Raw genomic sequence first — 26,104 nt, 5'->3', positions numbered from 1 at the left:
AAAGTGTCTAATACGGTGATATACAATTTTTCATTTTATGCCCTATTTCTGATGTATTTGACAGTGTTTTACTGTTATTTCTACAAACCTTTTTTACAGTGCATGCTGAAATGTAAAGAAATATATTAACACAACCTGCTTCTTCTATTATGATGAATATTCAGAAACTTTTTAATGTCTATTTTGGCATTGTTCTTACACCAAAAATCGTGGCACTGATCATATCTTTAGACTTCTAGACATTATTATGGGAAACACAAGATAAAATACAGCATCATGGGAATGAACAACCCAAGAAAAGAAGGCAAAATATTTTTTTATAATATATTTTATAATGACAAAATGTTTTTTTTTTTTTATGTAGACTTCAAAAAAGTATTTTGTGTTTTTTCTCAAGAATTTTGTGCAAGATATGAAAGTACTTTCTAATTAATAATAAACTATCAAGACACTTGATAGAGAAAAAGAGAAAAAAAATGCATTAATTTGATTTTTTGTCACTTTGTCGTGTATATAACTTTATGCTTTTATTTTGTTGATTTTTTAGGATGCACGTCTTTCTTGCCTTTCTCTATGTCTCTCTTGCGGCAGCTCCTGGATGCTGGAGTCTTCCAACGAGGGAAGAATCCATCAAAAATACTAGACACAGCATCATAAACATAGCACAGATAACCCTGGTGCACATCAAGAAGCTAAAGACAACGGTATGCTTATTGGAATGTAATCGGTGTATTTTGAGAAGAGTGTTGGATATTCGTATGATTATTACTGTTCAATGCAACATGCAGGTTTACTCAAATACTGTACCGTGGAATGTATTTGAGTATTTCCACATATGTAACTTTATACTTCTGCTTCACTACATTTTAGGGGCAAATATTGGACTTTTTGCTCCACCAGCTTTAGTTACTTTTCAGGTCAAGATTTAACATGAAAAACATGATTAATTTAAAATGATCATGCATGTTTATCAATTAAACCGTTATGAATAATAATAATAATAATAATAATACATTTTTGAATATATAAAACAATCTGAGTGGGGTGATTCTGCAAAACAAGTACTTTTAGTCAATTTTGATGCCGATACTTTTGCACTTTTACATTTTGAATGCAGGACTTTAACTTGTAGTTGAGTCATTCTGCAGTGAGGTATTAGTACTTTTACTTAAGTAAGGGATCAGAGTACTTTGAGTATTTCCACATATGTAACTTTATACTTCTGCTTCACTACATTTTAGGGGCAAATATTGTACTTTTTGCTCCACTACTTTTAGCTTTAGTTACTTTTCAGGTCAAGATTTAACATGAAAAACATGATTCATTTAAAGTGATCATGCATGTTTATAAATTAAACCATTATAAATAATAATAATAATAGTCCAGTGATAGATTTTTGAATATATAAAACAATCTGAGTGGGGTGATTCTGCAAAACAAATACTTTTAGTCAATTTTGATGCTGATACTTTTGCACTTTTAAGTTGTGAATGCAGGACTTTTACTTCTAACTGAGTCATTCTGCAGTGGGGTATTAGTACTTTTACTTAAGTGAGGGATCAGAGTACACTACCGGTCAAAAGTTTTAAATTTTTCAATTTTTTATTGTAATTCAAGCAGTTCAAGTCAAATGAACAGCTTGAAAGGGTACAAAGGTAAGTGGTGAACTGCCAGAGGTAAATAAAAAAAGGTAAGCTTAACCAAAAGTGAAAAATAATGTACATTTCAGAATTATACAAGTAGGCCTTTTTCAGGGAACAAGAAATGGGTTAACAACTTAACTCTATGGAGTCTTGGGCTATTTTGTCCATTTTTGAATTCTTTTCATGTCTTTGTTAGTCATTTTGTGTCTTTTGGTGTCTTTTTGTCATTTTGTGTCTTTTTTTGGTCATTTTGTGTCTTTTTTTAGTCATTTTGTGTCTTTTGGTGTCTTTTTTTGTCATTTTGTGTCTTTTTTTGGTCATTTTGTGTCTTTTTTTAGTCCTTTAGTCCAACATAAAATGTGATTTTGAATCTTTTTTTTTACTTTCAAAACACTATCATGCTCAATAAAGAATTTTAAATGTTGCAAATGTGCATTAATTTCAGAGTACACTGAGACATTAAACTGCATCATTTTCAATTAAATTCTGGAAAAGTTGGTGTGTTCTAAAACTTTTGACCAGTAGTGTACTTTCTCCCTTCACTGCTGTTCTGTTCTTTCTTCCCATAGCTGCCGGTGGCTCAACAGACAGAACCCGGAACTCCTCCCATTGAAGGACTAACCGGTATCAGCCGTGACCTTGGACTTTTGGATAATGAGCTGCAGAACCCTTTCACAGAACTGCTCAGCCAGATCCAGGCTGATGTCTCCAGCTTGGAGGGAATGGTTCGATTCCTGGCCGGGACCATGGACTGTCCCATCCAGCCCAAACCCCGAGCAGAGACCGGGGACAACGTCTTCCCCGACAGCCACCATCACCTGACGGTGGCGAAGCTGCAGAGCTACCTGGAGAAGTTTATTCTACACAAGGACAAACTCAAGGTCTGCTGAGAAATCTAAACTTCTATCACACGCATGCAAAGCCTTGCCATAATGCACATATACGTACAGGCGTACTTGCACATTTAGCTCAATAATTAAATCTATTTTTGCACATATTTCTATATATATATTTCTGCAAGAATGCTGTTTCCGTGGTTGCTAAACATTTTGCATGCAATGCAAGTAGCTGCATATTTTAATACAGATTTAATAAGATTTTACAGAAATTAAAGATATGAAATGTAAACAAAGAATGCACTTGCATTTTGTACGATCTGGAGAATTATTTATGTGATTTGAGTTGCATATGAATTGTTTTAATATTGAAAAATGTCACTGCATGGTTTACAATTTGATGCGTGCTTGGTTTGGGTGATGTAATGTAAGATATTTTAAGGATAAGTATGACAACTGATGAATGTATAATGTTATTGGTATTTGATTTGAAGTGCACTGTTTATTGTCATATTTTATTGAGGAGAAACATTAAGCTTATGGTCCAGGGAATAAAGACTTTCTTTTTTTTAAGCTAAAATGTAATTTTGTTATATTAAAAACTAGCAATAAAGATTTTACTCATATCTGTCGCCTTTATTATTATTTTTTAAAAGCTGATTTTGTTTTTAATAAAGTCCGGGCAAATTGTTAAAATGATCACATTGTACATTATTTGTAAAACAAATAACATTTAAGTCTGGTCAACCTTCTACTGCTGAAAAAAAAAAAACACCTTTAAATGTAAAAAATATTTTTTGATTAACTTCATTTCAGCCTTTTCAGTTTAGTAAAATAAATTAAACAATCAGGGAGTATTCCAAAATTATAAATGATAAAACTTAAATATGTGCAAGAGATGCTAAATAAAGTGTGCTATCTTTATATATATATATATATATATATATATATATTGTATTTTTATGATGTATTCAACCGCAGCGTTTCTAAAGTCAATGCACTGGGAGATAATAAATTAGTATAAAGTATTATTTTTTTATCTATTTTATTTAATTACTCATTACACATTTTGAAAAAAAAGTCCTGAGCTATGTTTTGTTAGGTTTTTTATCCAGAGTTGAATAAATTAAACAAGTAAAATAAATCAAACAATCAGGGAGTATTCCAAAATTATAAATGATAAAACTTAAATATGTGTAAGAGATGCTAAATAAAGTGTGCCATATTTATATATATATATATATACATATATATATATATATATATATATATATATTGCATTTTAATGATGTATTCAACCACAAAGTTTCTCAAGTCAATGCACTCCAAAATGGGAGATAATAAATTAGTATAATGTATTATTTTTTATTTATTTATCTATTTTATTTGATACCTCATTACACATTTTGAAGAAAAAAAATCCTGAGCTATGTTTTGTTAGGTTTTTTATCCGGAGTTGAATTGAATTAACTTTTTTCCATTAATTCTTCAGGGAGCAAAAGATAAAAACGTTCTGTGGAAGTCAACGATTCGTCAGCACAGACATTCTGGCAAAAGACAAGAATGTGCCGATAAAGGTTGAACTCTGAATCACATAAAAACACACTAACTAACAGCTTTGTGACGCACACACACACACACACACACACACACACAGCTGTTAAGTATTATTATACAGTACAGTGAACAGCTCATCGCTCACGAGAGAGATGAGTGGGGGGAATTTTTTACTTTCATACATGCTTTAAACAAAGACAGGTGAGGATTGAAATTAGATATACAAGATAATTCCGGGCTAATATTTATTACACATTAAAATGGAGGGGAACTCTAATTCACTAAATTATTAATGCAACAATAATCAAACACATGCACATACCCATGACCAAATAATATTTTTTATAATAATAATGATTATAATAACTTTCTTGTTTTGTGTCCTGCCCAGTCGCCCGGGGGAAATGAAATAACCCTTCTAATATTGCTCAATGACCTTTCACCTTTCTTCTGCTAAATGAGCTAAAAACCCCACAGTTAGAAGTAATTGCTCTTTCTTTTTTTCCTGTACGGTAAAAGGTTTTTACCTCATCTAAACAGAGAGAAAGTTTTAGATGCTGCACATATTGTAAATCTCTTTCAGGTATGAAAACTGACTGTTCAAAAGTAACACGGTGCATTTTTATGGCATAAAATCATCAAGACTTCAAAGCAAATCAAGTTCTTTGAATTTGCTGTACAATATAATTAATATCTAGAACTGCTTAGGGAGATACTGTTCACACAGGGATAAAATAAACATTAAATGTACATTATAAAGTATTTTTCTCGAGGCATAAACGTGAAAAATTTGATCAAAACATCTTACAAAAACAATACAAATTAAAGAAGTGCTTATTAACATGACTGAAAATCTGTTTTCCTGATGAGAAAACATTATGCTACATATAATAAATACATAAACTTGATTCCTGTTCCTCTAGTTTGTGTATAAAATATGGCTCTCGACTTTCTTATTAATTTCTTCTTCTTTTTTTTTTATAAAAGTGAACGTGCTGTTTGTAAAGTCAACAAAATTCTCACAAAAACTGTATTTTAGAGTTGAGGATGCAGGGTTTTGTCACACTGGTTTTGAAGAAAATACTTTTAAAAAGCTGGAAAGGAAGCCCACATATACCACGTAGCCATGGAAAAAGCTGATAATTTATCCATAGATGTCTGAAAATGTCAGAAGGACTGCAGGATTAAAGAATATACTAGAGCGAGTGTGTTTCTATAACATTTGTTAGTGTATTTATGATTTATATATGGATAAAAAAATGTAATAATAAATTCATAAGGAATACTATCCATGCTAAAAAAAAAGAAATGTTCTCCAAGAGGGAAATTCTACTGGGATGAGTTAATTGATGATGTTGACTGGAAGAAAGCATGGTTACTGCCCCTTAAATTTAGCATCTCTATTTAGCATATTAAAGAAATACATTTTAACATTTTACACAAAACCTACCCTTGCAATGCAATGTTATGTAAGTTTATGGATATGGATGGTAAATCTGCTCATGCATTTTGTGAATGTAATGTTGTGCAGGATTTTTGGATGGACTTGAGAGATCATTTATCTAACTTTCTTAGTGTCTCATACCTATTCACCAAAAAATATGTTCTTTGTTATTTTACTCAGTGTAACAAATCTCTTGAATTTGTAACCAATTTCTTAATTCTCGTAAGTTCTTTATACACAAACACATATTTCTGAAAGCTAAGCCAAAGTTTAAGTCTCTCAGAATTGTAAGACAAAAAAATGAACCATTTCTTCAATATTATGACAGCCTGATGAATGTATGACCTTAATTTCTAATAACTATGTTTTTTTTTATTAATTATCAATGAATGCACAGACTTTATGTACTTCATACTCTCTGTGTGACCAATGTATGTACCTCTTTTTCTTTTCTTTTTAAATTATTTTTATTTTTTACTAATATTTCTCCTGATTAGTTCTGTTTCGTGACATTTGTTTCTTGTAATCCCTTTTTGTCTGACGTCATGATTGTAATGTTCCTTAATTGTCAATAAAGATTTGAGCTAACAGTAACTTGAGCTAACAGCAACTGTCATTTAAGCTAACATGCTAAACACAGCAGGCCTCTTTAGCTACTTCATGCTAGCAGGCCGCACCACACCGCTCACCTCTAACATCACCATTTGTTTCACAGATAAATCGACATTTTAACTTTCATCATGACTTCAGATTTAATTAGCAATAAAAAAAGTGCAATACATGAGTTTGGTCAGCAGATGTCGCCATTTATAAATACCAAACGCTCCAAAAGACTGAACAATTTCCAACAAACGTTGAGTCATTGTGCTTCCATGGTGATTCAGAACGCCCCGTCTCCTAGCAACAACATTAACACTCACCTTTTTAACCCGAGGAAGAAGCTGCACTGGCGGCCATGTTTTCACTATCCACCATCTCATATCCAGGTCAGTTTGTTGACACACACACACACACACACACACACACACACACACACACACACATTTGCATACCCATCTTCCTCTCATGGGCCCTTTCTGCCCCTAGCTGCCCCACATCATGCCTGTTCAAAACTGAACTGAAAATGAGTCATAATTACCAAAATAAAAGGCCCCATTGTAATTAATGATTTGTTTTATATGTGTGTTTTAAGTATACACTGTAAGACTTTGCTGTAAATTTACAGTCAAATTCTAACAGTAACTTCCTGTATTATGATTGTACAGTATATTGCTCATAGACTGTATATAAATAAAACAATGAAAACAATGCATTGTGGGAGTTATCATGATTGCTCAGGCATTCCAACGGTCAAAATTATATTTTTACAGGAATTTACGGTTTTCAGCTGAGCATGTCGGAAAAATATAGCCGTTATTTTCTAAAAGAAGAAAAGTTTTATTTTATTTCATTTTTGTCTGGGCTGAATGATCACAATGTGTTGTTTTTCCAGTAATGCTAATATAGAGTTTTTAATGGATTAGTTGTAACATAATTTAGAGTTAAACATTTAAACGTCACGCTATTTTTTTTCTTCGTTACAAGACAGTTTGTCAGTAAACGGACCTGTATTTCTATAAAACAGTAGAGGTACTGTACATTTTACAGTAACTTTCTGGCGAAACTGCTGCCAGTAATTTACTGTAATTTTGTAGTAAAACGTTTTACAGTGTATTTATGTGATAATTGTGTTACATCATTCCAAGTTGTAGACAGTCAAGTCTTATATGCAAATAACTTTACTAACCTTTGATTTGCTCACACACATAATACACTTTATAAATTAGCTGTAACAAAGACAGTTTTGTATCAGCTCACAAAAAGCCAGGCCTAGTCATCCTTTCACCACATGACTTTATGACCGACCCACACACACACACACACACACACACACACACACACACACACTTGCATACCCATTTCTGCCCCTAGCTGCCCCACATCATGCCTGTTCAAAACTGAACTGAAAATGAGTCATAATTACCAAAATAAAAGGCCCCATAGTTAACCGCACAAACACACAAAATCCTAATCATGCTCTACTATATAAAGCTGATGTTTGCAGTTTCAATACATTAATGCCCTTTTTGCATACAAAACATTAAAAACAGATAAATATGAGCAACAATGCAATCAGATCTCTGGTATTAAGGTGCAACAACAGTTCATTAAAGAGTACGTCCTGTGCAAGGCAAGCATCACATGACAAAGGCTCCACATTGATAATTAAATATTGCATATCACATTAAATGTTGTTAAAATCCAGTCAAACGATTGATTTTTTTTTTTAACCCTCTGAACCTCAAGCCATTTTAGGGCGTTTTTTTTGTGTGTGCTCTTTTTACACTTTACTCACTGTATTTCACTGCAATACCTGTCCTGCAACTGTGAATATTATATATTCAGTGAATATTTGTCACTGGACTGTGTGTCACAGTTGTGCTGAGGAGTGCAGAAGTTACTGTTTTTAACAGGATCTCAGTTATTCCAAACAGTTTATATTTGGCAACGTTTTTTAATGAGATATGAAGAATAAGGTGATTTTTTTTTTACAGAAATAACAATTTTAAGCTTCATTTTGATTACTTTTGCGATCAGAAACTTTCATAACCTATGATGTGTTCAAGGCCTGTCAGAATGTTCAAATTCCTACGATAATGGCTGTTTTTACAGTTTCTTTTTTACGATAAGCGGTGTATTTTTGGCATTTTTAAAAAATGAAACATGTGAAAAAGAAACCCCATCTTTTTGAAAAATGCTGGAGTGACTTTAAAACATATCTGGAGTTAACTAGTTGACCAAGCCAATATCATGACCTTTGACCCTGAATGTTATTTACTGTGCTTTCAACTTTGAACTTTCTTTATATTTTTTATGGTTTTAATTTATTTTTCTATTATTTACTTCTGTATTGAATTTATCTATCATCTACTTTACTATTACTGTTATTGTTATTGTATTACTGTTATTTTGTGTGGGCAGTACATTTTACATTTTATTTTACTGATTCTTATCCCATTTTTAATTTAGTTTATCTTATTGCATCTTACTGTTCTATTGTTTACTACATCTCTTTGCATTGTGTTATGTATTTATTGTTTGTGCAGCACTTTGGAAACCTTGTGTTTGCTAAAATTGTGCTATATAAATAAAGGGGATTGGATTGGATTGGATTTTTATTGTTATTATTATTTTATCTATTTATTTTTCATTATTATTATTATTATTATGAGGGATTAAGGCAAGAGTTGGCCTTTGGGGCCTGATTTGGGAGGGGGGTGGGTTTGGATGGAATTTGAAGTTCTACTGCTGTTACTGATGCTGTAAACTGTATGAAAAAATGTTAATAAATAAATTGTAAAAAATAAAAAAAAACTGCTTCCTGCTGGTGGAATGGTTTTGGTTCAGAGGGTTAAAAGTTAAATTACTACATTAATCATGCTACAGCTACAAGTAGTCTAGACGGATTTCAGAATAAAGGCCTTCTATAAGAAGTGAGGAGCATTTATGGGTACAAGTCAGGAACCGGCCTACCTTACATATCTCAAGGGTGCTGAGTCCAAAAAAAATGGTTCCCAAGCGAAATTTTGAGTTTTTGACCTTCTAATTTGTATCAAATGGCCACCAAATGCCCATCTTGCACAGTCATTGGACCATTTCCCCTTAGTTTTTTTGTAAGTAGGCAATCAAGATGAGGAAATTAAGTTTCTGGATCTATAGTCTAGAGTCAGAGCAAGGATATAGTGGAGGCTCAGTGTCTTTTTTATGTACGTATATATATGCAAAATACCAACTGGAACATTTAAAAGTGATATTGATTGAATATTTATGTCGGCCTTAAAAAAACGACACAAATAATGCTTAATTTCACCTTAAAAGTTGGTATTTTGCATATATATATATATATATATATATATATATACATAAAAAAAGCCACTGAGCCTCCACTATATCCTTGCTCTGACCCTAGACTATAGATCCAGAAACTTAATTTCCTCATCTTTTATTGCCTACTTACAAAAAACTTGGGGGAAATGGTCCAACGACCAACAGCCGCCATTTTGATATGCAAATGAGAAGGTCAAAAAACTCAAAATTTTGCTTGGGAACCATTTTTTTTTTGGGATTCAGCACCCTTGAAATAAGTAAAGTAGGCCGGTTCCTGACTTGTACCCATAAATGCTCCTCACTTTAACTTTTTGGACAATTCCGTCTAGACTAAAGATAAAATGATTGGAATAGATTGTCTTTGAAGCCATAAAGTACTTTAAGTCAAACTAAACTTCACAGTTTTGCTATGCGGGTGGAAACAGGCAGCGAGGTCAAGAACTTCTCCAGCGTGGAGAGGTATTCTTCTGGGTGGCACCGCATGTGTGCCGCATGTTTGGACACCTTCCACTTCCTGCTCTGCACAGCCACGCCCCTTTTCCTCCAGAGGTCCATTAACCGTTCGAGCTCCACCCAGTTGCACAGAGCGTCGTCTTCACTGAAGAAGAAGAGAGCCGGAGCATCGATCGGGTTGTTGCGGAAAACCTGGATGCTGCTGTTGTAGAAGTCTGCCGTGTGGGATTTGAAGAGCCAGAAGTAAAACATGGCTGCGTTTTTCACAAATCTCTCCAAACGGGGCAACAGAGTCTTGCCGAGGCCTGAATAACAATAAGAAAAAAAAAAGGGAAATAATCCAAAATGTTATAGTTTCACTTTAACACTTTATATTAAGGTCCTTGTAATAACCATTAATTAACAAGTAAAAAGGCCCTTGTAAGTCCTTACAAGATGCTTATATATGATATGATACATTGTTATGTCAGGCACTTTATTACTTATTTAAGTTTGGTGAAAGTTAGGTTTGCGCTTTATTCATTATTAATAGGGAACTTTGTTTACTTTTGTTTTATATTTTTATTGTTATTTTTTATTGTTGCTATTCTCATCCTTCGGGGTCGCGAGATGATTTCTGGGGGTCGCTAAATCATTTTGGAAGTCAGCTCTGTCTCCACTGTGTTAAAGTGTTCATGTGTTAATGTGTTTTAGTCTTTTTTGTCATTTTTGGTCAATTTGTGTCTTTTTTGGTCATTTTGTGTCATTTTTTTGGTCATTTTGTGTCTTTTTTGGGTCATTTTGTGTCTTTTTTGGGTCATTTTGTGTCTTTTTTTTATCATTTTGTAGTCAATTTTGACTATACAACTATGACAAAGTTGGTGTGTTCTAAAACTTTTGACCAGTAGTGTATATATATATATATATATATATACACTACTGGTCAAAAGTTTTAGAACACACCAACTTTTCCAGAATTTTATTGAAAATGATGCAGTTTAATGTCTCAGTGTACTCTGAAATTAATGCACATTTGCAACATTTAAAATTCTTTATTGAGCATGATAGTGTTTTGAAAGTAAAAAAAAAAGATTCAAAATCACATTTTATGTTGGACTAAAGGACTAAAAAAAGACACAAAATGACAAAAAAAGACACCAAAAGACACAAAATGACTTACAAAGACATGAAAAGAACTCAAAAATGGACAAAATAGCCCAAGACTCCATAGAGTTAAGTTGTTAACCCATTTCTTGTTCCCTGAAAAAGGCCTACTTGTATAATTCTGAAATGTACATTATTTTTCAGTTTTGGTTAAGCTTACCTTTTTTTATTTACCTCTGGCAGTTCACCACTTACCTTTGGACCCTTTCAAGCTGTTCATTTGACTTGAACTGCTTGAATTTCAATAAAAAACTGGAAAAATTGGGGTGTTCTAAAACTTTTGACCGGTAGTGTATGTTGTAAGGGCAGCTTCAGTATGTATTATAAGTAAAAGGAAAAAAAGAGATCTTGAGATAGTTTTGTCTAGAAATAAATTGATGAACGTATGAATTGCTTGCAGACAGACACGGTTATAAACAAGCTGCCACGAGTATTTCCTGGACTCCTGACAAACTGGAACAGTGGGTTAGCTGCCTGGTGAAATATTTAACAAGGTACAAAAGTAACCTGAGCTGAACACACTCACTCACCTATGGCCATGTGCTCCAGAGAGCCAACCACCAGGCTGTCATAGACGTGTCCTACCACTCTCTGAGCCAGCCCGGCGTGTTTTTCCTGTTCCTGGGAGATGTGGGTGAGTGTCTGGGTGAACGTATAGCCGCCGATGGAGGAGGCGTGCACCAGCACCGCCCTCCCCGAGAACTGAGGCTCCTCCAGAACCTCCAGGACCTCCAGGCCGTAGTCCCGCCCCCAGCGAGGCCACAGGAAGTGCATCACGCTGCTCTGGACCAGCAGGACGTCCATGCCCCGGGCCATGTAGAGGTCTCTGTACTTGGCCACCGACCACGGCTGGGCACCGAGCCACGAGAAGAAAAGAAGAAGGGGACGGGACGCAGACTGGTTTTGGGAGGAAGGAGGTGAATCTGAGAGCATTGGACAGGAGGAGGGGTCTAAAGAGGAGGAGGTGCTGAGAGGAGCAGAGGCCTGAGAGTCTTTGGCAGAATATAAAGTCTCTTCTGCTGCTCCGGTCATTGGAGCGTAATAATAAGTGATCCCACTCCGGATCCGCCTGGTTGTGAACCGTCCTTCACTGACTCGTGTCACGGGTGGATCACTCCGGAAGAGACTGGAACACATAAAAAAAGGCAGATTTAGACAGTGTGTTTTAGAGCAGCTGTTCTCAACCCTGGGGTCGGGACCCCAATTGGGTCACGAGATGATTTCTGGGGGTCGCCAAATCATTTTGGAAGTCAGCTCTGTCTCCACTGTGTTAAAGTGTTCATGTGTTTTAGTCTTTTTGGTCACTTAATGTCTTTTTTTGGTCATTGTGTGTCTTTTTAGGTCTTTTTGTGTCTTTTTTTTAGCATTTTGTGGTAAATTTGTGTCTTTTTTGGTCATTTTGTTTCCTTTTTTTGGTAATTTTGTGTCTTTTTTTAGTCATTTTGTGTCTTTTTTGGGTAATTTTGTTTCTTTTTTTGGTAATTTTGTGTCTTTTTTGGTACTTTTTTGTCATTTTGTGTCTTTTTTGCTCATTTTGTGTCTTTTTTGCTCATTTTGTGTCTTTTTTGCTCATTTTGTTTTTCTTTTTGATCATTTTGTGGTCAATTTGTGTCTCATTTTGTTTCCTTTTTTAGTCATTTTGTTTCTTTTTTAGTCATTTTGTGTCTTTTTTTGGTAATTTTGGTTATGTTAAATTGGGGGTCGCGACTCAAAAAGGTTGAGAATGGCTGTTTTAGAGAAACTGTGTACATGTTATGGCTTTGAAGTCATATTATACAGGAATAAGGATTAAAACAGTTACAGATTCATGATGGTTAGTAGTATTACTGTTTCATATTTAATCATCATTAAAACCGTGTTCGATTGTGTTTAATGATAATAATACATTTGCTTTTAGGGTTAGTTGTGGGCTTTTTACCTTGTTGGTAAAATGAACTGCAGCCTTTAGGCTTTTTTCTGTTGTTTGCTAGTAGACAGAGTGAGGCAGCTTCTGTAAATACAAAGTGAATGGAGAGCGATAGATGGTTTTCCCCTCCTGTGGGCTTAAAATCCCCCTGCAGTCACTTTTACTTCCTGTTTAATGTTCTATGTTCTCAAACAGAGAATGAGGCTGTGGTTAATACCTCATCCATTACTTTTGTAACCAGAGTTGCAGTTTAGTTTTGAAAACTGTGAATATGATAACCTGAAACCTAGAAATAAATAATAAATAAATAAATAAAAATTAGAAATATATTTTTATGGTTAGTCCTTCTGAAAAATGTACATAAGCTCTACTTCAAACATAACTATGACAGAATTAATATAGTAATTACCTTTTATATAGAGCTGAAAATAAACTATGACATAGTTTGCATTGTCTTTTTATGATTCAGTAACTATACGTTGAGATTTTTTAAAATTTTATTTTATTGATTATGATATTCAGGGATTGAAAAAAAGGGCCCACAAACAATATTATTATTATTATTATTATTATTATTATTATATATTTATTTTGGAATGATACTGAATCATAAAGAAACAATACTAACTTAGCAATACCATATCAACAGAGCTTAAAATGAACTATGACAATGATGTCCTAACCATACTTAGGGATTTTTTTTTTTAAAGTTTACTGATTATTATATTCACGGATTGAAAAAAAACAATATTATTACTATTATTATTAAAATTATTATTATTATTAATTTAACTCTATTTTATAAATCACTTCACATTTATTTATTATAGTAATAACCTATAATACGGAGCGTAAAATTAACTATAACACAGTTTGTATTGTTTTTATATGATTCGGTGACCATAATTTTGGATTTTTATTTATCTATTATTATAATATTCAGTGATTGAGAAGACGGTCCACAAACAATTTAATTATTATAATTCATTTAACTAAAATAAATAATAATAAATAAATAAATAAATAAATAATAATAATAATAATAATAATAATTTAAAAAAATAATAATAATAAATTGTAAAAAACCAATATTATTATTATTATTAAAATTATTATTATTAATTTAACTCTATTTTATAAATCACTTCACATTTATTTATTATAGTAATAACCTCTAATACGGAGCGTAAAATGAACTATTACACAGTTTGTATTGTTTTTATATGATTCAGTGACCATACTTTTGGATTTTTATTTATCTATTATTATAATATTCAGTGATTGAGAAGACGGTACACAAACAATATAATTATTATCATTAATTTAACTAAATAAAAAAAATAAAAATAATAAAAATAATAATAATAATAATAATAATAATAATAATAATTTTACATACGTATATTTTCTATTTTACAAATGCACATTTCTTGCTATACCACTCATTAATTTAACTAAATAAAAAAATAAAAAAATAATAATAATAATAATAATAATAATAATAATAATAATAATAATATTTTTACATAGGTATATTTTCTATTTTACAAATGCACATTTCTTGCTATAAGTATACCCAGACCATGGGTGACACTTGCTGTAGAGTTGGAGGCTGGGGGAGGGTGGGGGTGACGCATTCCTCCCACATGATAGGCTGCATCAGTGGGTTTAGGGGGATTAAAGCTCCCAGGAATGAAGCCGGACTGTGAAACGGTTCACTTTGATCAATGCAACCATCGACTGGAACAATCCGGAGTCAAACCTCTTCCTCATTCTAATAGATAGATATCCATTAAACTGGATTACCGGGTTTCCGGAAGATGGAGCGCAGCATCAGTCTACCATTTTTATTTTAAATTCATTCAAGTTCCGCAAATAAACTCACACGCAAACAAACAACATCACAGCAACATGTCATTGTGTTACCCGGTGGAGAGCGCCAGGTTTCCCATCCTCTCAGGCTACAGTGTGCCGGGGAAGGCTGCTCCTCCTGGGGGAAGACTTCGGCCGGGGGTCGGTCCGATCTGCAGCCGGTCACCGGCTCCGGCTCATCAACGTCAGCAGCGCAGCAGCTTCTTCTTCGGCTGCCGGAACGAAATGTTGCGTTACCGCCACCAACTGGTATCTGGTGCACCTGGATTGATAAAAAAAAAAAATATATATATATATAAATATAAATATAAATAAAAATAAATAAATACATTTAAATCAAATTGTGCCACTTTTTATTTTATTTTAATAATAACAGTCATGGAATTAGGCAAAGATCTGCTATTTTTATTTTATTTTTATTAGTAGTAATACTATTTAATTAAAAAAAAACCAATGTAATAATTATAATCGAATTACCAACAGGTATCTTGTGGACCGGGACTAATAAAAATAAAAATATAAAAATAAAAATAAATAAATAAATACATTTAAATCAAATTGTGCCACTTTTTATTTTATTTTGATAATAACATTCATGGAATTAGGCAAAGATCTGCTATTTTTATTTTAATTTTATTAGTAGTAATACTATTTAATTTAAAAAAACAATGTAATAATTATAATAGAATAACCAACTGGTATCTTGTGCACCGGGACTGATAAAAATAAAAATAAAAATAAATAAATACATTTAAATCAAATTGTGCCACTTTTTCTTTTCTTTTAATAATTACATTCATGGAATTAGGCAAAGATCTGCTATTTTTATTTTATTTTTATTATTAGTAATACTATTTAATTTTAAAAAACAATGTAATAATTATAATAGAATTACCAACTGGTATCTTGTGGACCGGGACTGATAAAAATAAATAAATAAAAATGACATTAAAATAAATAAATACATTTAAATCAAAGTGTGCCACTTTTTATTTTATTTTAATAATAACATTCATGGAATTAGGCAAAGATCTGGTATTTTTATTTTATTTTTATTATTAGTAATACTATTTAATTAAAAAAAAACAATGTAATAATGATACTAGAATTACCAACTGGTATCTTGTGGACCGGGACTGATAAAAATAAAAATATAAAAATAAAAATAAAAATAAATATAAATAAATACATTTAAATCAAATTGTGCCACTTTTTCTTTTATTTTAATAATAACATTCATGGAATTAGGCAAAGATCTGGTATTTTTATTTTATTTTTATTATTAGTAATACTATTTAATTTTAAAAAGAATGTAATAATTATAATAGAATGAATATCTATTTATTCAATTGTAATAAATAAAAAATAAAAATAAATAAATACATTTAAATCAAAGTGTGCCACTTTTTCTTTCATTTTAATAATAAAATTCATGGAATTAGGCAAAGATCTGCTATTGTTATTTTATTTTTATTATTAGTAATACTATTTAATTTAAAAAAGAATGTAATAATTATAATAGAATTAATATTTACACACACACACACACACACACACACACACACACACACACACACAAATTCTTCACACACATTCTTCATATCTGGCTTACTTATACTACAGATGAATAGGGTAAAAATGTAAATAATAGCTAGATATCATCATGAAACTTTCCCAGTTGATTAGTTAAATGAAGACAATTTATTTGTATTTTATTTTCGTGTTTGTTTGTTTTTTTGCATAAAAAGTTTATTGAAATTGTATAATTTAAATATATCAAATTGACAAACTGCAGTTAAATAAATGCCTAAATGTGTATTTTGGATTTTTTTTTTCCAACAAGTCTGAAAGAAGACATGTTATGGTTTCAAAATAGCCCAAAATTTAAAAAACTGACTTGTAATATATCACGTTTTGCCTTTGCTGTATCCCCACTAATCAATGTGACTCTTTTTTGTGGCTTAATTTGCTAAATTACCTGCTTATTAATGCACTGTGAGTCCAATCTGCATAAAAACACTCCTTTGAATTCTGCCTCATGTCTGCTGTAATTGCATCAAAATTATTTATATTTCAAATTGCAAGTTTACCTAATATTTCTAATGAAAGCCTTCTGCAAAGGTTGTTAAACAGTGTGACTGAGGCTATTTTTGAGATTGCAGCTGAAACATAGCTTATCTCTGGATCTGTTATTTATAGATCAAAGGAATTCTTGGCCAGAACAAACATTTGCCGTGACGATAACGTAATAAAAGTCACATTGAACTGCTACTTGATCTAAATCGGGAAACATTAGAAGGTCATGAAGAGTATTTCTTCTGACCTACTAATCAAATAAGTGCAATACATCTCAGCGCCACAAGATGGAGCCAGAGACTCTCACAGGCAGAAGAACACTCCATTACTTCAGCATGTGGAGCACTTTGATGGATGTGTATAATTAAACTTGTATAATTTATATTGATTACTGTGTAAAAGTGTTAGATATGTAATTTCTATGGATTTCTGAGTGTTTGAATTGACTTTCGGTTTGAATTAGCCCCCCGGAGAAGATAAAGTCACTTTGCAAAATGTTAATACATTCCAGAAATTTACTTTACTAATTATCGTCTTCACAACCTTTTGTTCAGCTGCTCACTTCCCTCAAATTATGCATTTTTGCATAATTGCGTGTGGTGACCCTGCAAACCATTTCCAGAAAATTAAATCCTTTCAGATCTCGCCATCATGCACTGTAAAAAATGTTTGTAGAAATTACAGTAAAACACTGTCAAATTATATCAGAAATAGGGCGTGAAATTAAAAATGTAATATCACCGTAGTAGACACTTTTAATTACTGTAAATCAAAGAATAGCACAAAACTTTTACTTTTTTCTGTCATAAACTTTAGAAAACACAGTTTTGCTGTAAAAAATATTAGATTTTTCATTTAAAATGAATGGAGAAATACCATAACGTCACAAGGACATAACTACCCTAAAAATAATAGCAGACCAAAGGACCTAACAAAGGACCTAAAATGACCAAAAGAGTCACAAAACGACCAAAAAAAGAGACAGAAAAGGACCAAAAGAGACACAAAACCATCAAAAAAGACACAAAATGACCAAAAGAGACACAAAACTATCTAAAAAGACACAAAATGACCAAAAAAAAGACAGAAAACGACCAAAAGAGACATGAAATTATCAAAAAAAGACACAAAATGACCAAAAAAATACGTCAAATTATCAAATGAGACACAAAATTACCAAAAAGAGACACAATAGGGATAAAATGGCAAGTGATTTTTCAGTCTAAATGACAGATTTAGCTGATATTTACATTTAAATTTACAGTAGAAAACCCACTCACTGTATTTTTTACGGTAAAGTTCTGGCAACCACAGCTGCCGGTATTTTACCGTAAATTAAACAGAATATTTTTTACAGTGTGACATGTCATTCACATTCACCTCTGTGGTGTCTAATGGAGATAAACAAACATTTATTTATTTATTCTTTATTGTTCCAGCTTAGTTCTATCGCTTGTGCAGATTTGTCTTATTGTAAAGCACATATTTTCATTACTGAAAAGTGCTTTATGAAAAAGGTTTATTGCATGTTTATACATTAAGTTGCATGGTTTTCTTCTCTTACTATTTATCTCAAACTTGCTGACCGCAAAATCTGATGTTTATACTCGTTTTAGATCATTTCAACCATGAAATTCCATCTTAGCTGCTAGAAACATCCTCATGTGTCACGTTGTCTACATTTAGAAAGCTCAGTGGGAACGAGACCGTGGTGGAAAAAGTACTCAGAGCTCTTATTACAGTAAAAGTACTAATACCACACTGTGAAAGTACTTTACTTCCTAGTAAAAGTGCAAAAGTCTCAACATCAAAATGTACTTAAAGTATCAAAAGTAAAAGTACTAGTTTTTCAGAATGACTCCACTCAGATTGTCAGATCATGAAATATAATTATTTATGCATTTATGTAAGCAGTATTTTACTGTGGTCAATAGGGCTCATTTAAACTACTTAATATACTTTTATGTGATTTAATTTATAAACATGCGTAATCATTTTAAACTGATCATATTCTTTCATGTTAAATCTCAACCTGAAAAGTAACTAAAGCTGGCAGCTAAATATACTGTACTGGAGTAAAACGTACAATATTTGTCCCTAAAACGTAGTGAAGTATAAAGTTACATATAATGGGAATACTCACATAAAGTACAAGTACCTCAAAATTGTACTTAAGTGCAGTAGTTGAGTAAATGTACTGACCACTGGAACAAGAAATATCTCCTCCACCTTTTAATTTCCCTTAACCCTATAAAGCCAAGTGTATCATATTAGATACAGTAATTTTTGAGACCTCTACATCATCAAAAACCTGATGTATACATGTGTTGAAGATAAACAAATTGAGCAACAAATTGCACAAAAATATCAGATGTAGCAAAAATGATATGCAGGTTCCACGAGTGGATCAGTTATTGCTGCATTAAAAAACTTAATATCAGCAGATGTATGATGTTGTGTTATATGGAAAAAATATGTATTTTGCATGTATGAGGAAAAAGGAAAAGTCAAAGTCTTAATAGGTTAAAAATGTTAGGTTTTATATGTTTTTGTTAGTTCAAGAAAAACAATCTGTGAGCAACAAATTGCACAAAAAGACCTGATGTATCAAATATGATACAAATTAGAATTCATATATGCAATTTATTTATTTTTTAAAATTCGTCAGCAGGTTAATAAGCACTCGGTTTTTTAAAAAAAATAATTTTCTGGCAATTATTTCATGGTTCAGGCTTTATAGGGTTAAGAAGCTTTAAGATTCATTACACTGAGTGAAGTATTCATGTCTTTTGTACCCAAAAGTTCAGCGTATTGCATTTAGTTTTATTACAAACTTTGGAGTCTCCACTTGAATTTAAAATAAAATGATGAGCTAATGTTTGGCTCCAAAGAACAAGTTAACAGATTGATGTTATTTGTAGTATCAAATGACCAAAAAGTCTAAATTACTTAAAAAAGACACAAAAAAGACAGACAAAATGACTTAAAAAGACACAAAATGACCAAAAAAGGACACAAAATGACAGAAAAAAACTAAATTACTTAAAAAAGACACAAAAAAGACACAAAATTACTAAAAAAAGAGACACAAAATGACCAAAAAACACACAAAATAACCCAAAAAACACAAAATTACTTAAAAAAGACACAAAATGACAGAAAAAAAACTAAATTACTTAAAAAAGACACAAAATGACAAAAAAAAAAGACACAACATGACAGAAAAAAAACTAAATTACTTACTAACCCTAACCCCCCACAAAATTACTAAAAAAAGACACAGAATGACCAAAAAAACCTGCGTGGTTCCCTTGGTCTGTGATATTTCCCCCATAACTTTCTTTTATGGATAACTGGCTCTGGGTTCTTATGGGTTAAGCTTGCATGTTATATTTTTTTTTAACGTGGCTTTAAAACCACAAAATTGTCTTTCCTGACATCACCGTCACTTGGTCTCCGTGCAGCTTTCTGTTAATGCGAGCTGCGGTTGTCATGACAGTGTTTTGTGTAGGTGACCGTAAAATGACAGTTGTGATCGAGTCTTTCCATTCTTTCACATTCAGGCAGTTTTAGTCATCACATTCACTCACTTTCTCTTTTTTTTCTCCCTTCATGGATCTATTTTCCGCAGTCATTTTCACCTTCCTTCACCAACACACACACACACACGCACGCACGCACGCACGCGCATGCACACACACACACTGGTTTTCAAGTATCATGGGGACTCCAGTTTTATTCATCTCTTTTGGGGTCCACCCTTTCTAGAGGTTGTAGAGAAATGAAAAAAATTGAGTAAACTTGCCATCGCTTAGTTAGCCTATACACGCCTTCAAACCTTTGAAATGATGAAGTGATGTTTTAATCAGGCTTTATGGGGACATCCGGAAAACCAGTAAACATGCTTTCCGCTAGCATCAGTTAGCCGCTAACTTTCGCAAATGAGTTAGCAGAATATTGTCTCTTGTTTTGAACCCCAACTTAAAGATATAAGTAACAACAACTCACCAACTTGTTTTTGAGCAGACAACTGGCTTCCTTTGTTGTGCTAACTTACATTATTGCCCTAAATGTCAGTAATTTATATTTCCAAGTTTTACCAAATTAAATGACTGTTTTAGGCCAAAAAATACAAGTTGGCTTTTTTGCAGTGAATAACCTCAACCAAACACTTCTGAAAGCTGCTGATCAGACCTGCACAACGTTTAGGAGGAATTTCGGACCATTCTTGCTTTCAGAACAGCTTCAGCTCAGATATGTGGATAGGATGTCTGGTGTGAAGTCATTCCACAGCATCTCTATTGGATTGAGGTCTGGGCTCTGACTGGGCCACTCCAAAAAGTCAGATTTACATTTTTGAAATCTTTCTGGAGTAGATTCACTTTGATGTTTAAGATTATTGTCATGCTGCATCACCCAACATCTACTGATCTCCAGCTGGCAGACAGCCACTCTGGCATTAACCTGGAGGATTCCTTGATAAAAGTGGGAATACATTTTCCCCTTAATGATAGTAAGTGGTCCAGGCCCTGAGGCAGCAAAACAGCCCCAAATCATGATGCTCCCTCCATCATACTTCACTTTTTACACCATACCTAGTGCTGCATGTTTCATCTGTCCACACTGCAAGAAAAGAAAAGTTGGGTGAACTCAAAATTTCAAGGCAACAAACTTCGATAACATTTTAAGCTGGACAATTAAACTAAATATTTCAAGTTTTGTTTTTGAGTTTGCTCAACTCTGAATTCAGATTTTTGTCAAACTTATAACTAAGTACTAACTTATAATTTTACATTGTAATAACTTTTAATCCTCACTTCTGCTAACTTCTGCAATGTGCTGAATTGGCACGATTGTAATGGCACTATGAAATGTCAGCTAATGTTGCGACCACAATTTTGAGTTAGCATTGATACGCTAATGGCTACTCTTGTAGTTGTAACAAGCAGCGCCGCTAGCGTCAGTTAGCCGCTAGCATCAGTTAGCCTCTAGCATCAGTTAGCCGCTGGCATCAGTTAGCCGCTAGCATCAGTTAGCCGCTAGCTTTCGCTAATGACCGAATTTCACAACAAAGAAATAAGAGTTATCAGAACTATTGTCCCTTGTTGTGCTAACTTACATTATTGCCCTAAATGTCAAACATTTATATTTCCAAGTTTTACCAACTTAAATCACTGTTTTAGGCCAAAAAATACAAGTTGGCTTTTTTGCAGTGCACAAAACATTTCCCCAGTAGTGTTGTGGAGTGTCAAGGTGCTCTTTGGCAAACTTCAGGCATGCCTGAAAGTCTTTGAGATTACATTACATTACATTTCATTAAGTTTGCTAATTCCTGACTCCAATTAGCTCTTAATGGAGTCATTAGCCAAAGGGTTCACTTACTTTTTCCACCATCACTTTGAATGTTTAATGGATGTGTTCAATAAAGACATAAAATATTATAATTGTTTGTGTGGTATTAGGTTAAACACGTTGTGTTTGTTTATACTTTAGGACTTAGATGCAAATCAGATGACGGTTAATGACAAATTAATGCAAAAAACGAAGTCATTTAAAAGGGTTCACATACTTTTTCTTGCCACTGTATATTAGTCCAGCTTTTATTTAAACGCTTCGGCCACTGTTTTTATTTTGTGTGCAAACTTGTGTGTGTGTGCAACAACAAAAAAAAGCCGGAGACTTTCTTTGCCTGGCTCAGCACGATCACTTTCAGGCTCAGTCAGGCAGAAAAATGTTTAAGTCCCACAAAAACACCAGCCTGGCCCCTGAGGCCATGTGCCTGTTACCCTCAGCACTCTCTACTCTTCATCCCTCATCCTCGTCTGACGTCAACCTCTTAAACAACCCCCCTCATCCCCGCTGACTCTCTATACATCCAGCTCTCTCTCTCTGGAAAATAAAGCCTCCACACTGCAAAAAAAGCCAACTTGTATTTTTTGGCCTAAAACAGTGATTTAAGTTGGTAAAACTTGGAAATATAAATTATTGACATTTAGGGCAATAATGTAAGTTAGCACAACAAAGGAAGCCAGTTGTCTGCTCAAAAACAAGTTGGTGAGTTGTTGTTACTTATATCTTTAAGTTGGGGTTCACAACAAGGGACAATAGTTCTGATAACTCTTATTTCTTTGTCATTAGCGAAAGCTAGCGGCTAACTGATGCTAGCGGCGCTGCTAGTTACAGCTATGAGAGTAGCCATTAGCGTATCAGTGCTAACTCAAAATTGTGGTCACAACATTAGCTGACATTTCATAGCAGCATTACAATCGGTACGATTCAGCACATTGCAGAAGTTAGCAGAAGTAAGGATTACATTTTTTTATAACATTACATTACATTACATTACATTACATGTCATTTAGCAGACGCTTTTGTCCAAAGCGACTTACAATAAGTGCATTCAACACCTATAACCTATAATGTAAAATTATAAGTTAGTACAACTTACAGTTGAGTTGACAAAAATCTGAATTCAGAGTTGAGCAAATTCAAAAACAAAACTTAAAATATTTAGTTTAATTGTCCAACTTAAAATTTTATCGAAGTTTGTTGCCTTGAAATTTTGTGTTCACTCAACTTTTCTTTTTTTGCAGTGCATCTCTCTCTTCTGACCCCCCTGTAAAGCTCCAAGGCCCCCCACCCATCGTCCCCTCTCAGTACCTCGGACCACCCCCATATTGCTGCCGCACGAACCCCCGGCCTTTCCTTTTTGCATTGTTTCAGCGTGGCCCCTATTGTCGAGCAAAGAGAGAAAGTTGGGAGAAGAAAAAGAGGGGAGGAGGGGAGAATGTGCCCTCTCTGTTCTCCGGGTGGGAGGGGTCCACCCACATCAGGGTGTGGAAATTCCGTTACAGCTTCCTGCTTTTTCTCCCAGTTTTCCCTTTTACTCGTCTCACTCATCTCTGTTAGATTTCCTCCTCACATCATGTGCCTTCCTCACTCTTCACGCATGAGATGAAATCACAACAACCATGTTTGAAGCGCCAAAACACACACACACACACACACACACACACACACACACAGGACAGACATTAGTATTGAGTTTTTAGGAGCAGGTAGCAGCAATGCAAACTGACACTAATTCATCATAGCAAAACTATTTAAAATACAGGTGTTGGTGCTTTTGTTAAAATGCAAACTACAGTGTTAGGAATGGAGATTATGACCAGAACCATCGACAGGAAACATGCGGAAATTTGCAGTTTTATGGTAACTTATGCTTGGGAAGGCATAACAAATCATAACAAACCAAGAGCAAAACAGTCTGGAGCTGCTCTTCTATGGAAAACTGTTAAACTAAAACCTTCAGATGATTATTAGCTTTTTCTTGAAAAACACACAATTACTTTGTTGATGTAAAAGTATTGATTCGAATTGCTTTAAATTGAAATGATATCATATATATTTTTCCAAACAGACGAAGCAGTTTTAAAGTTACAATGTTGAACATTTTTGTTTCAGTCTCTTTGGTGGTACCTCTGGGGATAAAAAGTCATTTCAGGCATGTTATTTGACCTCACTTTCACTTGTTTTTGATGTTTCATCATCTTTAGTCCTCGCTCCTTTCTTTATTTGTTCGCCCCGAGGAAACATTTCACTCCTAGCGCTAGAAGAGACTGTGAAAAAACTGTCTCACACACAAGTAGGCTCAATCACTACTATGTTTTTGTTTTTTTTAAAACATTTGTTTATTGATTTTTCAGTGACATAACAAAATCAAGAGATGACATTACGAGAGTCAAAACAGTATCAAGTGTAACAAGTAAAAAATAATAAATAAAAATAATCCATAAAATAAAATGAAATCAGATAAGGAATAACTAATAACTAATAGTAAGAAGAAATTACTACTATGTTACCTCGATTCTGCGATAGATAGTGATTTAACAGATATATATTGAAAAAAAACCTTTTAGGTTATTGCCTTAAGGCTGACACAACCCTAGGCATGTTTATCTACCATTTCTTTATCTCTCCATCCGTCTCCATCCATCTTCCACCCTTCTCAATGTGAGGTCTGTGATTTGCATTCATAACATGCTTAGAGGATGTTGTAGCTTATGTGTGACACCTGTCGTCTGAGGGAGGAGCTTTTTTTTATCCCATCAATCTTCCTCATTGGTATGGAAACCACGTTAAATCCCCAGAAGGTTCACGGAGCTGATGAATTCAACATACAGTCACTGATTACAGATGGCAAGCCCACATCCCACTGGACCCACCTGCACCAAAATACCATTACAAACCTCGAGCTGGCATTTTGTGTTTCAAACATAGACTGTATATAAATAATGGACGTAGTCACCGTGATGTCACCCATTGGTTTGTGGCCCGTTGGAAGCCTTGAGTTCAGCGTTATACTCGTCGCCATCTTGCGTCGCCATCTTGTTTGTGATACAGGAAGCAGACCATATTTGGACTGTGGAGGAGGAGAGGGATCTGATCACTGACTACAGCCTCTCTACACCTCAACCTGACTGAGAGAAGCTGCTGCTAATTCATGTTAGCATTAGCTGGAGCATTAACTGGGATGTTAGTTTTAGCTAGCAAAAAAACAAAAACAAAATGTATCTTTCTGACCTCAGAAAACTGAGCAGCGACTCCTTGGAGTGTCTGTTAGTCCAACCAAACACTGAACAAGACATTTTTACTGAACAAAACGTTCAAATAAATAAATAAAGTCATTAAGTGAAAATACAGTGAAAGGGTCAAAGTTATGAGACCAAATCGTTAAACGTCCTCTTTTCTATCTATATAACGTTATATATAACTTTATTGACACGTTTCCATGGATACGCATTGCTCTGCTTCTCTCCTGGTGACGGCTCGCCTTGTTAGTGACCTGTCAATCAAAGGTAGCCCCGCCCCAAATCATACGATTCTTTATCTTCTATTTTCTTCTAAATGGGGCCATTATTAGAACTATTGACATCAAATTGTCTTGAAGAAGATTTTTTACTAGTGATTGAGACCATAGTGTTGTCCTGAAAATTTTTTCTGAGGTAATAAATCAAGTGAGAAGTTTTCAAAATTTGCACTGAAATGAATGGGCAGATTTTTTTTGCAGCCAAACTTAGCGCCCCCTGTTGGAATTTTCGGTGGATTGCAGGCTTTATGCACTTCCTGGTTGGCCTCTATGCTCAGACATGGAGATTGCCGCCTGCTAAGGACACAACAGTTTGTAATAACTAATGTGATGTCACCCCCTTGGTTTATGGAGTACCGTTTTGAAGCCTCAAGTATG

At 33.7% G+C, this 26,104-nt stretch overlaps 2 protein-coding genes across 2 annotated transcripts; one reads left to right on the top strand and one right to left on the bottom strand.

Annotated features, from left to right (window-relative positions):
- Positions 1–548: 548 nt before the first annotated feature.
- LOC131961021 (leptin-B-like) lies at positions 549–2,533 on the top strand. Its single transcript, XM_059326298.1, has 2 exons — positions 549–704; positions 2,213–2,533. The coding sequence occupies exons 1-2, from the start codon at positions 549–551 to the stop codon at positions 2,531–2,533; spliced, it is 477 nt and encodes a 158-aa protein (XP_059182281.1).
- Positions 2,534–9,677: 7,144 nt separating this feature from the next.
- LOC131961017 (uncharacterized) lies at positions 9,678–15,038 on the bottom strand. The gene is made up of 3 exons (XM_059326292.1): positions 14,836–15,038; positions 11,534–12,129; positions 9,678–10,165 (listed from the first exon to the last, which is right to left on the bottom strand). Exons 1-3 carry the CDS (start codon positions 14,859–14,861, stop codon positions 9,804–9,806), a joined length of 984 nt encoding a protein of 327 aa, XP_059182275.1. The 5' UTR covers positions 14,862–15,038; the 3' UTR covers positions 9,678–9,803.
- Positions 15,039–26,104: the final 11,066 nt, after the last annotated feature.

This window comes from Centropristis striata, chromosome 22, assembly GCF_030273125.1.
Source record: "Centropristis striata isolate RG_2023a ecotype Rhode Island chromosome 22, C.striata_1.0, whole genome shotgun sequence".
NCBI classification, from domain to species: Eukaryota; Metazoa; Chordata; class Actinopteri; order Perciformes; family Serranidae; genus Centropristis; species Centropristis striata.
The sequence above is the reverse complement of the archived record's forward strand: the minus strand, read 5'-3'. Positions and strand labels throughout refer to the sequence as shown.